General features: G+C 26.6%; 2 protein-coding genes across 2 annotated transcripts; both read right to left on the minus strand.

Annotated features, from left to right (window-relative positions):
* Nucleotides 1–8,749: 8,749 nt before the first annotated feature.
* Nucleotides 8,750–9,958, minus strand: LOC136075997 (uncharacterized). The gene is made up of 2 exons (XM_065789454.1): nucleotides 9,703–9,958; nucleotides 8,750–9,654 (listed from the first exon to the last, which is right to left on the minus strand). Exons 1-2 carry the CDS (start codon nucleotides 9,956–9,958, stop codon nucleotides 8,750–8,752), a joined length of 1,161 nt encoding a protein of 386 aa, XP_065645526.1.
* Nucleotides 9,959–10,478: 520 nt separating this feature from the next.
* LOC136075998 (uncharacterized) lies at nucleotides 10,479–11,375 on the minus strand. The gene has a single exon (XM_065789455.1). It carries the CDS (start codon nucleotides 11,373–11,375, stop codon nucleotides 10,479–10,481), a length of 897 nt encoding a protein of 298 aa, XP_065645527.1.
* Between the last annotated feature and the right edge of the window lie 1,417 nt (nucleotides 11,376–12,792).

The raw sequence follows: 12,792 nt of genomic DNA on the forward strand, positions 1-12,792 counted from the left end.
TGAATGTTCATACACATATTACATGACATATTTTTCATACAAGATTTAAAATTTATTAGTGTTTATCAAAAAAATTATATATATATATATATATATATATATATATATATATATATATATATATATATATATATATATTGATATATATGTGTGCGTGTGTGTGTCTACGATGTAGACACACACACACATATGTTTATATATGTATGTGTATATATATAAATATATATATATATATATATATATATATATATATATATATATATATATACATATATATATATATATATATATATATATATATATATATATATATATATATATATATATATATATATATATATATATATATATATATATATAAGTAGTATAATATGCGGGTTCTGGCACATTTTGATTTCGACCATTTTAGTATCCACATTTTTTCATATTATTTCAGGTTCATTTCAAACTGTATTTTATAAATTTTTGATAAAATTCAATTTTTTTTCTTATCGATTTGATCGTTTTTTTATTTCTGGGTCAATTCAATCTAAAAAAATTTGATCGCGATCAAATTTTTTATAAAATTTGTCTATTTTATAAAAAATATTATTCTATATTATAATTTTCTCAATTTTTTATTATCTATCCAAGAGTTAAACGATTCAGGACTTTACATATTTTCTTCATCTGATTCATTTCCTAAATCTAAATCTGTCATAATACTTGTAAAATTAGAAATCTTTTTAATAATAGCTACTTCTGTTAATTTAATTTGTATTGATTCAATCATCGAACCGATAAAAATACCATCAATTTTTAAGCATCCAACGACATTACATCTTTGATTTATATAATCATGACCTGAAGTTTCAACAAGGGATTTATTATTTTTACGATAAAATAGTGAAGTTATTCTTAAATCTTTTTTCTTTTGTGTAAATAACTTTCCATATATTACTGGAGGTGCATTTGGTTTATCTGTATTATATCTTAAAATCTTTAAATTTGAAGTATTAACTTGGGATTTTCGCCCACCTTTTCTTATTTCATCTTTATAAATTTCAATTTGTTCTCTACAAAATTCTTCAATAGCTTCAATCATTTCAATAAATTTTTGTTGTTTTTCAGTTATACCTTCTTTTTTATCAAAACATACTAAAGAAAGTGAATAGCCATTAAGTTCATTCGTTTTCATATCTTTATTTTCGCAAACACCATATGAAAATAAAGGTAATGTTTTTATTAAAACGGGTCCCTCATTTCCATTAGGATATCTATATGCAAGATGTAATTTTTGATATGGAACAGGTTTGTCAGCTTTAAATACTTTTTTTACAAATAAGTTTTCAATGTTAAATTTTTCAGGAGTTATAAATATTTCATTAGCATTTTTCATTTCCATTTTATATAAGCAAGAAAATTATTTATATTATTTTCAAAAAAAAAATTATTTTGTAAAACTTAACTGTAATAATAAAGTACTCCGATGACGGTAAAACTTCCAGATTGTGATACTTGTGCATCTCCAGAGTTTAATGTAACTACTAATCTTCTTCCAGCTGCAACAGCAGGCATTGAATCTTTAAAATGTCTATAAAATGAGATAGTAGTTGTAGATGTAATTGAAGGTGTTGGAGCACCATTAGTGTCTATTTGAGCTAATAGTCCAGATTCTTCATTATTAAATGAATAAAGATTAGCACTATTCCATGAGGTGAGATAAAAATCTTCTAATCCAGATGACATGAATATACATGTACTAGTACTAGTCTGATTATATGCATCTACATATCCACCAGATATTGTATAATTAGCATAATTATATGGAGTCCAAGGTGTTATAGTATTGCTAGTATGTTTAGGAGGAACGCTACCATCATACATTCGCACTCTTGATTCCCACCAAGCTCCAGATAAGCCAACAATATGCATTCTAATATATTTTAGATAGATTCCTCTACCATTTCCTGCAGTATCCATTAAAATATATTCTTTACCATAAGATGTATTAGTATATCTAAATACATCAGATCGTAAACTAAGATCTGAGATGTAAGGTGGTAATGATGGATTTCTACTAACAAAAGGTTGTATCCAATATTCGACCATAACTCCAGTAGCGTTATAAAGTTCAATTTTTAAAGTTTGTTTAAATGGCATATCAAATGTAAAATATCCTCCAAATTGAGTAGCATTATGCATATTACATCCTTGCAAAGAGTTAGCATAAAATGAACCACCAAGTGAAGAAAATAAAAAATCACAAGCTAGACCAGCAGCATCCATTCCAGTATTAACTGTAGTATAAGCAAAATTTCCTATACGAAGTTCACCATCTGCGTATATTTTAATAAATACGTTACCTGCACACTTGGTCCGGTATCACCTGGTCTACTTAATGCTAGCCATAGTTTTCTTAGAATACCACTGTTATTATTATTAAATGATATAGTATATACATCTGTTCCCTTATCACCTGTACTTGGTGGAAGAGTTTGTTTTTTTGATCCAAGACATGTTAAACTTGAATCAGGTACTATTTTTACAATGTGAGAATTAGGTACTATATGATCGACGTAATCTTTTGAAGTAACATCATTTGGGTGTGTAGGAATTGGTAGATTTTCTATTGTGTTACCATTCATATCAATTTTAGCAGTCATATTATTCAATCCGTCTCTTCTAAGAAATGTGCTATTAGCTTGAGTCATTGTTAATCCATCAACTACTGTTTGTGAATTTGAATTTGTTGTTCTTCCGAATATATCAACAGGCATTTTTATATACATAAGATTTTTTTTAATTTAATTTATTAATAATATCTTGAAAATCAACTCCTTCATCTAGTTTTTTCAATACGTAAAGGCACAAATGTCCACAGAATGAAGTGTCTCCAAATTGAACTCTTTCACTATTATAATAGCCTTGATTTTTAAAATAATCAACAAGTTCAGCAGGTGGAGGTTGTGCATAAGAGTCAAAGACATACTTTTTGTCATCGACTTTATACCAACAGATCCAATGAAACCCATCTGTATTTGAATCTCCTGTATTTACTATTCCGCATTCTTTTTTATTCATTTTCTTTGGTAGTTGATCTCTTACAAATACACCTCTAAAATTTTTTATTTTTAGTTTTTTTGCTGCTTTTTCTAATTGAAAATTTGTAAGTGGTACATTAGGTAAAATTATTCCTTCAACATTTATAAATTTGTTCATTTTATATATGAAAAAGGATTTTTTTTCATATATAGATTTCAACTAAGTTATAGTATCTTTTATGCGGATCATATTTATCAATGTTTTGGCTGTAGATGATATTAAATTCGACATTGTCAATACACTTTGCATGGTAAAATTTGTAATATTTTTTTATTGCGTTTATGAGATCATTTGTTCTATTTTTAAGTGTCATTTTATCAGCATATTTTGTTAAAACTGTTATTTTACCCTTTTTTCTATTCAATAAAGTTTTTAATTTATATCTTCGTTTCATCTGCATTTCCATTTTATATAAAGAAAAAAAATATTATTGTAATTTATAAATTTTTTGTAATTTATAACTTACTTAATTTTATTATATTTATGACATTATTACAATAATTTTCAATTGAATTAAATTCGTCAATGTTTTCGATGCATAAGACGTCAATAGCTAAATCGTCTTCAACATAGTCATATAAATTTTTTGCTTCTTTTATTGCTTCTTCTAATAAATCTATATCAGAATTATTAATAGCTATTACAATTTTATTATTCTTACATATAGATTTGATTTTTAGTTCACGTGAAGTTTTCATTTTATGTAGAAATAAAATTATTTATTCCAAATTTCTCTAACTTTACATTTAATCTCATTTTCTGGTTCTTTCAGGAATACATTTAAAGAATATTCTCTTCTATATAAACTAATAAGTAAATCTAAATAGTCAGGTGAAATGAAAAATTCTTTCAATTCAGGTAAATGTATATTTGTTTCTTTTATCTTTTCATAATCATAAGTGAAAATACTCGGATTCGTAGATAAACTTTTCCAATCTACTTTATCTAAATTATTTTTTAATAATTCAATAGCATTAGGATTTGCAGATAATTCATACCAATCGATTTCATCTAAATTATCTTTTAATAATTCAATAGCATTAGGATTTGAAGATAATCCCTCCCAATCGACTTCATCTAAATTATCTTTTAATAATTCAATAGCATTAGGATTTGAAGATAATCCCTTCCAATCGACTTCATCTAAATTATCTTTTAATAATTCAATTGCATTTGGATTTGAAGATAAATAGTACCAATCCACTTTATCCAAATTATTTTTTAATATCTCAATTGCATTTGGATTTGAAGATAACCAATACCAATCCACTTTATCCAAATTATCTTTTAACAAATCAATAGCTTTTGGATTTGAAGATAACTAATACCAATTAACTTTATCTAAATTATCTTTTAATAATTCAATTGCATTAGGATTTTTAGATAATTCACTCCAATCGACTTTATCTAAATTATCTTTTAACAAATCAATAGCATTAGGATTTGAAGATAACCTATACCAATTGACTTTATCTAAATTATTTTTTAATATGTCAATTGCAATTGCTATTAAATTTTCGTCAAATATTTTCCTACTTTCATAGTTTGGTCTTGATGCTAATTTAACAGCTTCATCTCTGTTTGTGACTAACCTTACATCAACTCTTTTTTCAATATTTTCCATTGTTTTTCCAAAGACTGAATTGTTCATGAGTTTAAAGAAATCTTTTTCAAATTCATTTGTTGCTTCAGTCCTTAGATTAGTATTCAGTTCAATATATTCACTTAACCATGCACTTTCTTCAAAGCTTATTCCTCTATGAATTTTTGTTATCTTTAGTCCTAATTTTTCATACAATTTAAGATTTGTATAATGTATCACATAATTTTTCTTATTATTCAAGTTTGGAATTAATTTTTCAACTTTACCCACTTTTACTCTTTCAGGAGCAAGTGGATAGTCATTATGTTCATCATGAAGATGATCTGGATAATCTAAATCAACTTCAAGTATACATGGAACTGATCTCCAGTTTTTCAATTCATCTTCATCCATCCAACCAAATCCATGCGTAGGAAGTGGTTTACTCATAGCCCATCCATATAGATTATTAGCATCTAGATATTGGATAAATTTTGAAGGTTTAGTTTCATCATAATTATCCATATACTTATTATTAGATTTTCCTTATCTATTTGATATTGTACTGATTCCACCTCTTATTCCTTTTTGTATCATGAGGATCATATCATAATCACTCAACAGTTCTAACTCTACTTTTGTTTTTCTCAATGCAGCCTCCCAAGCTAATCCTTGTGATGTATAATACCAAGCTGGATCTAACTTATAATTTTTCATGCAAACATCTCTAAAATTTTCAAAGACATCAGCTAGTAAAAGTACATCTGAAACATTATATAAGTTGTGATAATCTCTAAAAGATTTACAATGAAACTCATTCCATACAGTTTGCGCATGTAAGTAAGCATCATCATTATATCCTTCATCATTCAATTTAGAAAAGAACGATTCTTTTGGAGGTAGTTGTGATTCATTAAATTTATCAATAGAATCAACCCAATCATAAGGGTATATACCTTTTTTGAGTAATAAATCTAATTGTGTACCTGTATACAATTTTCCGATAATTTTACATTGTTCTTTTGATAAATTTTTTGATAGAGCATCTAAACTAGATGGCATAAATCTATAACTGTCTATGAAACGAATCTCTCGCTTAATATCAACAGTTTTACCCTCTTTATTAATAAACTCTCCAACTTTAATCTCTCTAGAAAAGCTGATATATTTTTCTTCGTTGTTAGGTATACAGCTTTATTTACCTCCTGATAATTTCTTTATGAACAAGTGACTATCATAACCAGATAAATTATGAAATAGTACTGGAAAGAACTCTGGAATTCTATATTTCAAATTACAATCTTTATGAGCAGCACCTCTGTATTTTCCAGTTAAATGACAATGATCTCGCACTCTGTCTTTTCCTAAATCTTCTTCACAAATATGACATTTTATTGCTGAATAGAAAGCAATCTTATTTTTACTTGTAAATATCATAGGCTTCTTAAAATCTACTTCATTACAAATTTGTATAATGTCTTCTTGTAATCTATCTACAAATATCTTAGCAATATCATCTTCTTCACTATTTGCAGTAAATGTTACTAATTTATCTTTGTATATACTTTGATCAAAACATTTAATATAGTAACAGAATGAACTTGGTATATGTTTTTGATACTGCTTCGTATAGGATTCATTTGGATTGGGAGTACAAGTATTGATAGGTTTAATAAAACTTTCAAAGTCTGCATATATTACAAAGGGTACTCTCATTGATTTATAATAATGTTTAAAATACATTGTTGAACCTTGTTTTGGAAGATCAATACGAACTGAATCATGTGTATTACAATACAATTTATGCTTAGATAATGATTCTTCTGAACTAAATCCTAATAAACAATTTCTACAATAGTGAGTTGCACAATTTCTTTTTGATGTTTGTGATGAAAGTAATCTACTTAAATTATTTATTAAACAATAATGATTCGTTTCACCACCAGGTATTAACAACACATCTATTAAATGTTGTCTATCATTATTCTTTGAAATACGTAAAGGATAAACTGAACTCTCATATCCATATACATTCACACTTATATCTTGATTATTTTTCTCAAATTGTGTAATTTGTTTTAATGAAACTGGAAATTCTATTTTATTCCAATTTATTTTTTCAGCTTGAGTTATAAGATCTTTATCTATTCTTTGAGGATTGTTATCTGTTGGATTTAATGCTCTTGCAATACACCACTTAAAGCATTGGTTATCATCATTTTGCATATTAATGATTGCTTTTTTAGCTGCTAATTTTTTATCAAGTGGAATATAAGATTTTGCTTTAAGTGGATTATACTCTATAATATTTATATCTATTTTTTTAATAGAAACAAATATCCAGTTTGATCCTAACTGTTGAAACATTGAAAAAGTTTCTAAAATTTTAGACTTTGATGTTTCATAAATTTCATCTAAATTTGTAGATTCTAATATAACAGTACTATTCGTTGCAAATCTAGGAGTTGCGGTTATAGCATCTCCTGTAAAAATACTAGTTTTTACCATTTTACAAATGACAACTATATTCACTTTTGATCCTCTATTTTCATTTAGTACTTTAATTGCACTATTTTTAGCAACATTCATAAAAGTTTCAAGATCATATCCTTTTATACCTTTAGCTGAATATTGTTTTGCCACATTCTTAACAGCTGATTGTGTCAATTTAAATTCCACTTTGCTTGGGTTCAAAGGATTTTTGTATATTGTAGAGTAAACTCGAGATTTTATTGAGTCTATTTTTCTTTTAAGCTCAGATTCTATATCTTCTACTTTTTTCTTAATCGGATCTGGTACATAGGGTTTAATCCATTCTTCAACATCTATAATTCTGTTGACAACATACGATGATACATTTTTTACAGCTGTAGTCAACTTTGAAAATAATCCAGGTTGTAAAACAGGTGATGAACTTGATGATGGAATTTATTCGTTTAATATATGATTTACATGGTTTTGTACAGGAGATGGAGCTAATATATTAGAATTATCAAATGTTATTAGATCCGAAGTGGTATGACGAGCAGAAGGAACTTGTATTGGAGATAATGCATTAACAAGTTCACCTTTTCGCATATTATAATAATGTTTAATTCCTCGCTCTTTAGCGATTTGTTTTAATTCTTTTACAGTTTTGTTTTCCATTTTTATATCCATAAGATTTTTATTTTTTATAATAATAAAATTCCTTTATATCATTTTTTTCAAAAAATTTTTTTCTTATCAAAATTTTATATGATAAGATCATATGAAATTTAATATTTTAATATTATTTTTTTGGTCTTTTTATAGCTGTTTTGTAAGATTCACATTTTTCAAAAGGATCTGAAGTAGATTGCACAAATCCATTTGATTTTTTCCAATACAATTGACATGAAGTTGGTTTAAACATTTTATAAAATTCCATACCTTTATCTCTCATTTTTATATATCAATCTTTTTTTAAGCGATTTTAGCACATCAAAAATCTAAAGATTTTTTTAATTTTTTAGAATTGAGTACTTCAATCTTATAACCATCCTCAATCTTTCCATCACGTAATTCAAAATAACCAAATCCATGTCCAGTTTCTTTCATAGCCATATATAATGATTTATATATTATTTCTTCTCCTGTTTCTATGTTTGTGAGTTTAATAGTGACTGGTTCTCTCCTAATTGTTCTTAATCTTTCATATTTTGGATCAATTTCTTTTTTTTCTTTTTCTTCTTTTACTTTATTTAATCTAGGTCTTCCTACTGGTTTTCTCTCACGAACTTCTTTTACTTTATTTAATCTAGGTCTTCCAATAGGTCTTTTCTCATCAGTTAATTCTGTTGCTTTTGACATGATCGCATCCTTATCAATCAATCCATTATCTATAGCAAGCATTAATAATGTGACATAATTTTTAGATGTTTGTGAAATGTTATTTTCTTTTAATAAATTTTGCAAAGCTTTCCTTGTATAATACATTTTTATTATATAAAGAAAAAAAATTATTCATATCATTTTTTAATTAACAAAAAGGTCTAATTTACTTCCATCTGATTTAAAATTCACTAATTTATCTGATATCACCACTGCATATCCTAACGTATATTAAGGAACTGCTGTATTAAAGTTCATTTTAATTTGTATATCTATTACTGATGATTTATATCTTTCTGGTTGATTACTTACATCAATAACAAATATAGGGAACAAATCTTTATAATCAAGAGGTTGTATGTTACTATTAGTAATCAATTCGTTCATTCCATAATATTTTTCACTAAATACAGCTGCATCTCTATAAGCTCTTGAAAATTGTTGATTTGGAAATGATAAGCTGTAATCAGTTACTGGGTATTTATCAGAACTTAGCATAACGTAAATATTTTTCAAGTCACAATGATCGAATATTGCTGGATTAGTTGTTTGATCTCCATTTTTATTTGTTTGAAATCCGACAACAATATATCTTGGCCTTTCACTAGATGTTTTTACACTAAGTTTCCAAGTAGTTGATAGAGTTTGTGGGATTTCTAAACTATCACATTGCCTAGTTCTAAAAGCAACTGGAATTGTTGCTTTAGATGCTATAATACTTAAACGTTCATTTTGTTGTGCTAGAGCTGGTTGTACATGCGGCATAAACAATGTCACTCTTTGGAGGTCTACTTTTCCAGCAGCTACAGTAGCTCCTCTAAAAATAGCATCATCATCAGATTTTCTAGTAAGAACTATTGTATGTTTAAATCCGTAAATAACTTTATCATAATCATCACAGAATCGGAAGATATGCTTTAAAGGTACGCAAAATGAAAATGTACCTTTTGCAGTTGGTTTTTGAATCAAGTATCCTTGTCTTGCTGCAAATCCTGTGTTTTCTGGAATGACTGCTGTTGTTGCTGAATCTTTATACCATAATTGATTCAACCCTTGAGCTAATTGATAAGCGTTCGGGTATTTAAGCATCCCTAACATTGTAGTTGCTTGTCCAGGATTAAAAACTACTTCAATATCTTGATTAGATAATTGATAAGCTATTTAACTAAATAGATACATAATACCATTATTTGTAAGTGCTACTGCATCTGCATTAGCATAAGCTGTATTATCAGCTTTAAGAAGTCTTCCTTCAAACAACAGGTACGCATCAGATGGTACTGAATATAAATCGGATTGTTCAATATTTATTATAATATTTCCAGTATTATTTAGATTAGGTCGAGATGCTGGATCATAATCTCGATAATAATATTTTTCAATTGATTCATCTACAATTGGTGTTTCTGTAATATTTAAAATTGATTGAGAAGTTGTCATTTTTTATAATAGAAAAAATTTTTTTTTTATATACTCCGAAGGCCTCTCCCTTTTTTAACTAAATCCTCTATTCTGATAGCATTCTTACGTGATAGCTTTACTCCGCTTGGGCCTTTCAGGCCATTTCCATTAATTATATTATTTAAATTTGTTACTGCTTCATCTCCTGACTTTGCTAATCTTAATAATATATCCTCACTTTTTTTACTAAGATTTACTTTTGGAGCTACTTTATTAATTAACTTATTTCCTTTTTCAATTGTAACATTTTTAGCAGCTTCTATTGCTGATGTTGCAAGTTCTTTTCCTGCTGATTTAGCAGCAGTTACTGCAGTTTTTCCTAAATCAGTAGCTGCAAGCTTTTTAATCATAGCTGATGATACTTTTGTTACATTTGATGCTGCTGCTCGTCTAAACATTTCTCTTAAAGTATCAAAAAATCCACTACCACCAATAACATGTTTTTTCACAAATCTTTTATTTTGAACAATAATCATTTTTAATTAGGGAAAATTTTTTTTTATATTGCAAGAGTATTCTGTATTGCTTCATACTTACCCTTACTTAATACACCTTGTCTTAATAATTCATCGCCAATTGCAACAGCTTCATTTCTTGATGAACTATTACCTGCTTCCCATGCAGCTATACGTAACTCAAGCATCTCAACTAGAGTATTAGGATCACTAGGAAGAATTACAGTTTGTATTCTTGTTCTTTTAACTCCAGTTCCATATTCAAGTTTTCTCTTTGATAATATAGGAGTTCTTATATCTTTCCAAATTGGAGATATTAACTCATTATATTTTTCACTTCTAGATGATCTTACTTTACCTTTATCAGTAGTAAGAGCATCTGTATTTATTAATATTTCTCTATAATTTTTAAGATCTTCATTACTATATACCTCTTTATTAGGTTTAAACTTTGTTACTAATTCCAAAAAACCTGGTGTACCATCATATTTCTTTCCATCAACAGTTATATCATCATTATTAATTGTAATTGGTTTTTTACCAATATATAGTTCATCTCCTTTTGAATGTATACCAAATATAGGATCTGTAGACTTTTTACTTTTTGCATACAATCTAAGATAATTTGTTGCAATTTTTCCAAAATTTAAAATATTTGATCTTTCAGGAACTTCGGACCCTTTATCAAGATGAAGGATAGCAAGATCCTTTTCAGGATTTGAAAAAGTGAGTGCTAATTGATCTTTCAAATTAGATATACTATTATTTATTCCAGATTGACTATCAATTAAGGGTCTATATAACTTTGATAAATCCATCTGTAGGTTATAGTCACCCACCTTTTTAGCAATATTATCTTGTTGTACTTTTTTCTTAAGATAAATGTATTTTTTTACAAGTTGATCTCTTTTATCAGGATCTGTAAATTTAAACAACGACATTTTTATATATTTAAGAAAAAATAAAACACATAACATCTTTTATGTTAAAACACATTACATCTTTTATGTTAAAACACATAACATCTTTTATGTTATGTGTTTTTAATTGTTATAAATGATATCTTTAATTTCAAAATCACTATAATTAATATCAATATCTTCTATCGGATTAAATATTAAATCAGACAATAGTTTGCTTCTTGTTAATTTTTTTTTTTTAAGATTACAATCTAAATTATATACATATCTATCAACTAATCTACACTTTTCTTTCTTACTAATATTTTTCCATTCTTTATATGATTCTTTAATCATATTTTCAACATTACCATTATCTTTATATTTAAACTGAATAAGATAATATAGCTTATCTCTAGCTTCATCACTATACTGAGTAGGTATTTTAAAGTTACCTCCATCAGTAGTTAGCATATTATTTCTTATAAAGCCTGCTTTTTCAAATACTAATTTTTCTAAATACCTTTTTTTATTCAAATCATTTTCACGCTTGCTACATTCTAAAAAGAAAGGGTAAAAGTAAAACATATTTTTAATAAGAAAGAATTTACTTATTTTATTTTATTAATATTTTCGGATTTATTAAATCTCATTTGCAATAGATTAATAGCCTCCTCTCTTCCTTGATTATTCAACGATATTTTAGTTTGTTCATCAATATCTTTTTTAATTTTTGATCTAATATCTTCAAGCATCACTTTAAATTTTTCAAATTCGCTAAGTATCAGCTCAAATTCTTTATCATCTATTTGTCCGTCTACTAAAGCTTTAGAAATATGATCCATTATTGTATTTAATTTTGAATTTGCAAGTATTTTAATACTTTCATGTTTTTGTGCTTTTAAACTTAATTTTTTATTCACTTGGCCTCCTATCAATGAAAGAGCTCCGATTGCTAATGCTGCTCCTTCACATGCAATAGCTATTGGTGCTGCTAATATTGTAGCTAAAAAACCAATACCAACAGTTCCAAGTGCCATTGTACTTCCAATTAATGCAACATCAACTGCTGAAATTATTTTTATTGCTTTATTATACTTTTTACTTAATGTAGATCTTTTTTCTCTCTCAATTTCAATTTCTTTTTGAATTTCACTTATTTTATTCAAACGGTATACAGTAGCACTTACTTGAGTTTCTATTTCAGTATATTCGTTTGGTAAAGACGGATATAATTTTATATTAGATTTAGTTGAATACTCCATTTTATAAAGCAAATAAAAATATTATAATAAATTAATAAAGCATAAACTATCTCCTTTATTAATTGTTACATCTTCAAATGAATTATTTTTAATAATAATAACTATATCATCTACAGACTCTGATATAACAGAATTTTGTAAACATAGCATTTTTAATTTAAGTTCATTTTTAAGTGAAACTAATGCAACACTAT

The sequence above is a fragment of the Hydra vulgaris genome, chromosome 02, assembly GCF_038396675.1.
Source record: "Hydra vulgaris chromosome 02, alternate assembly HydraT2T_AEP".
Lineage (NCBI taxonomy): Eukaryota > Metazoa > Cnidaria > Hydrozoa > Anthoathecata > Hydridae > Hydra > Hydra vulgaris.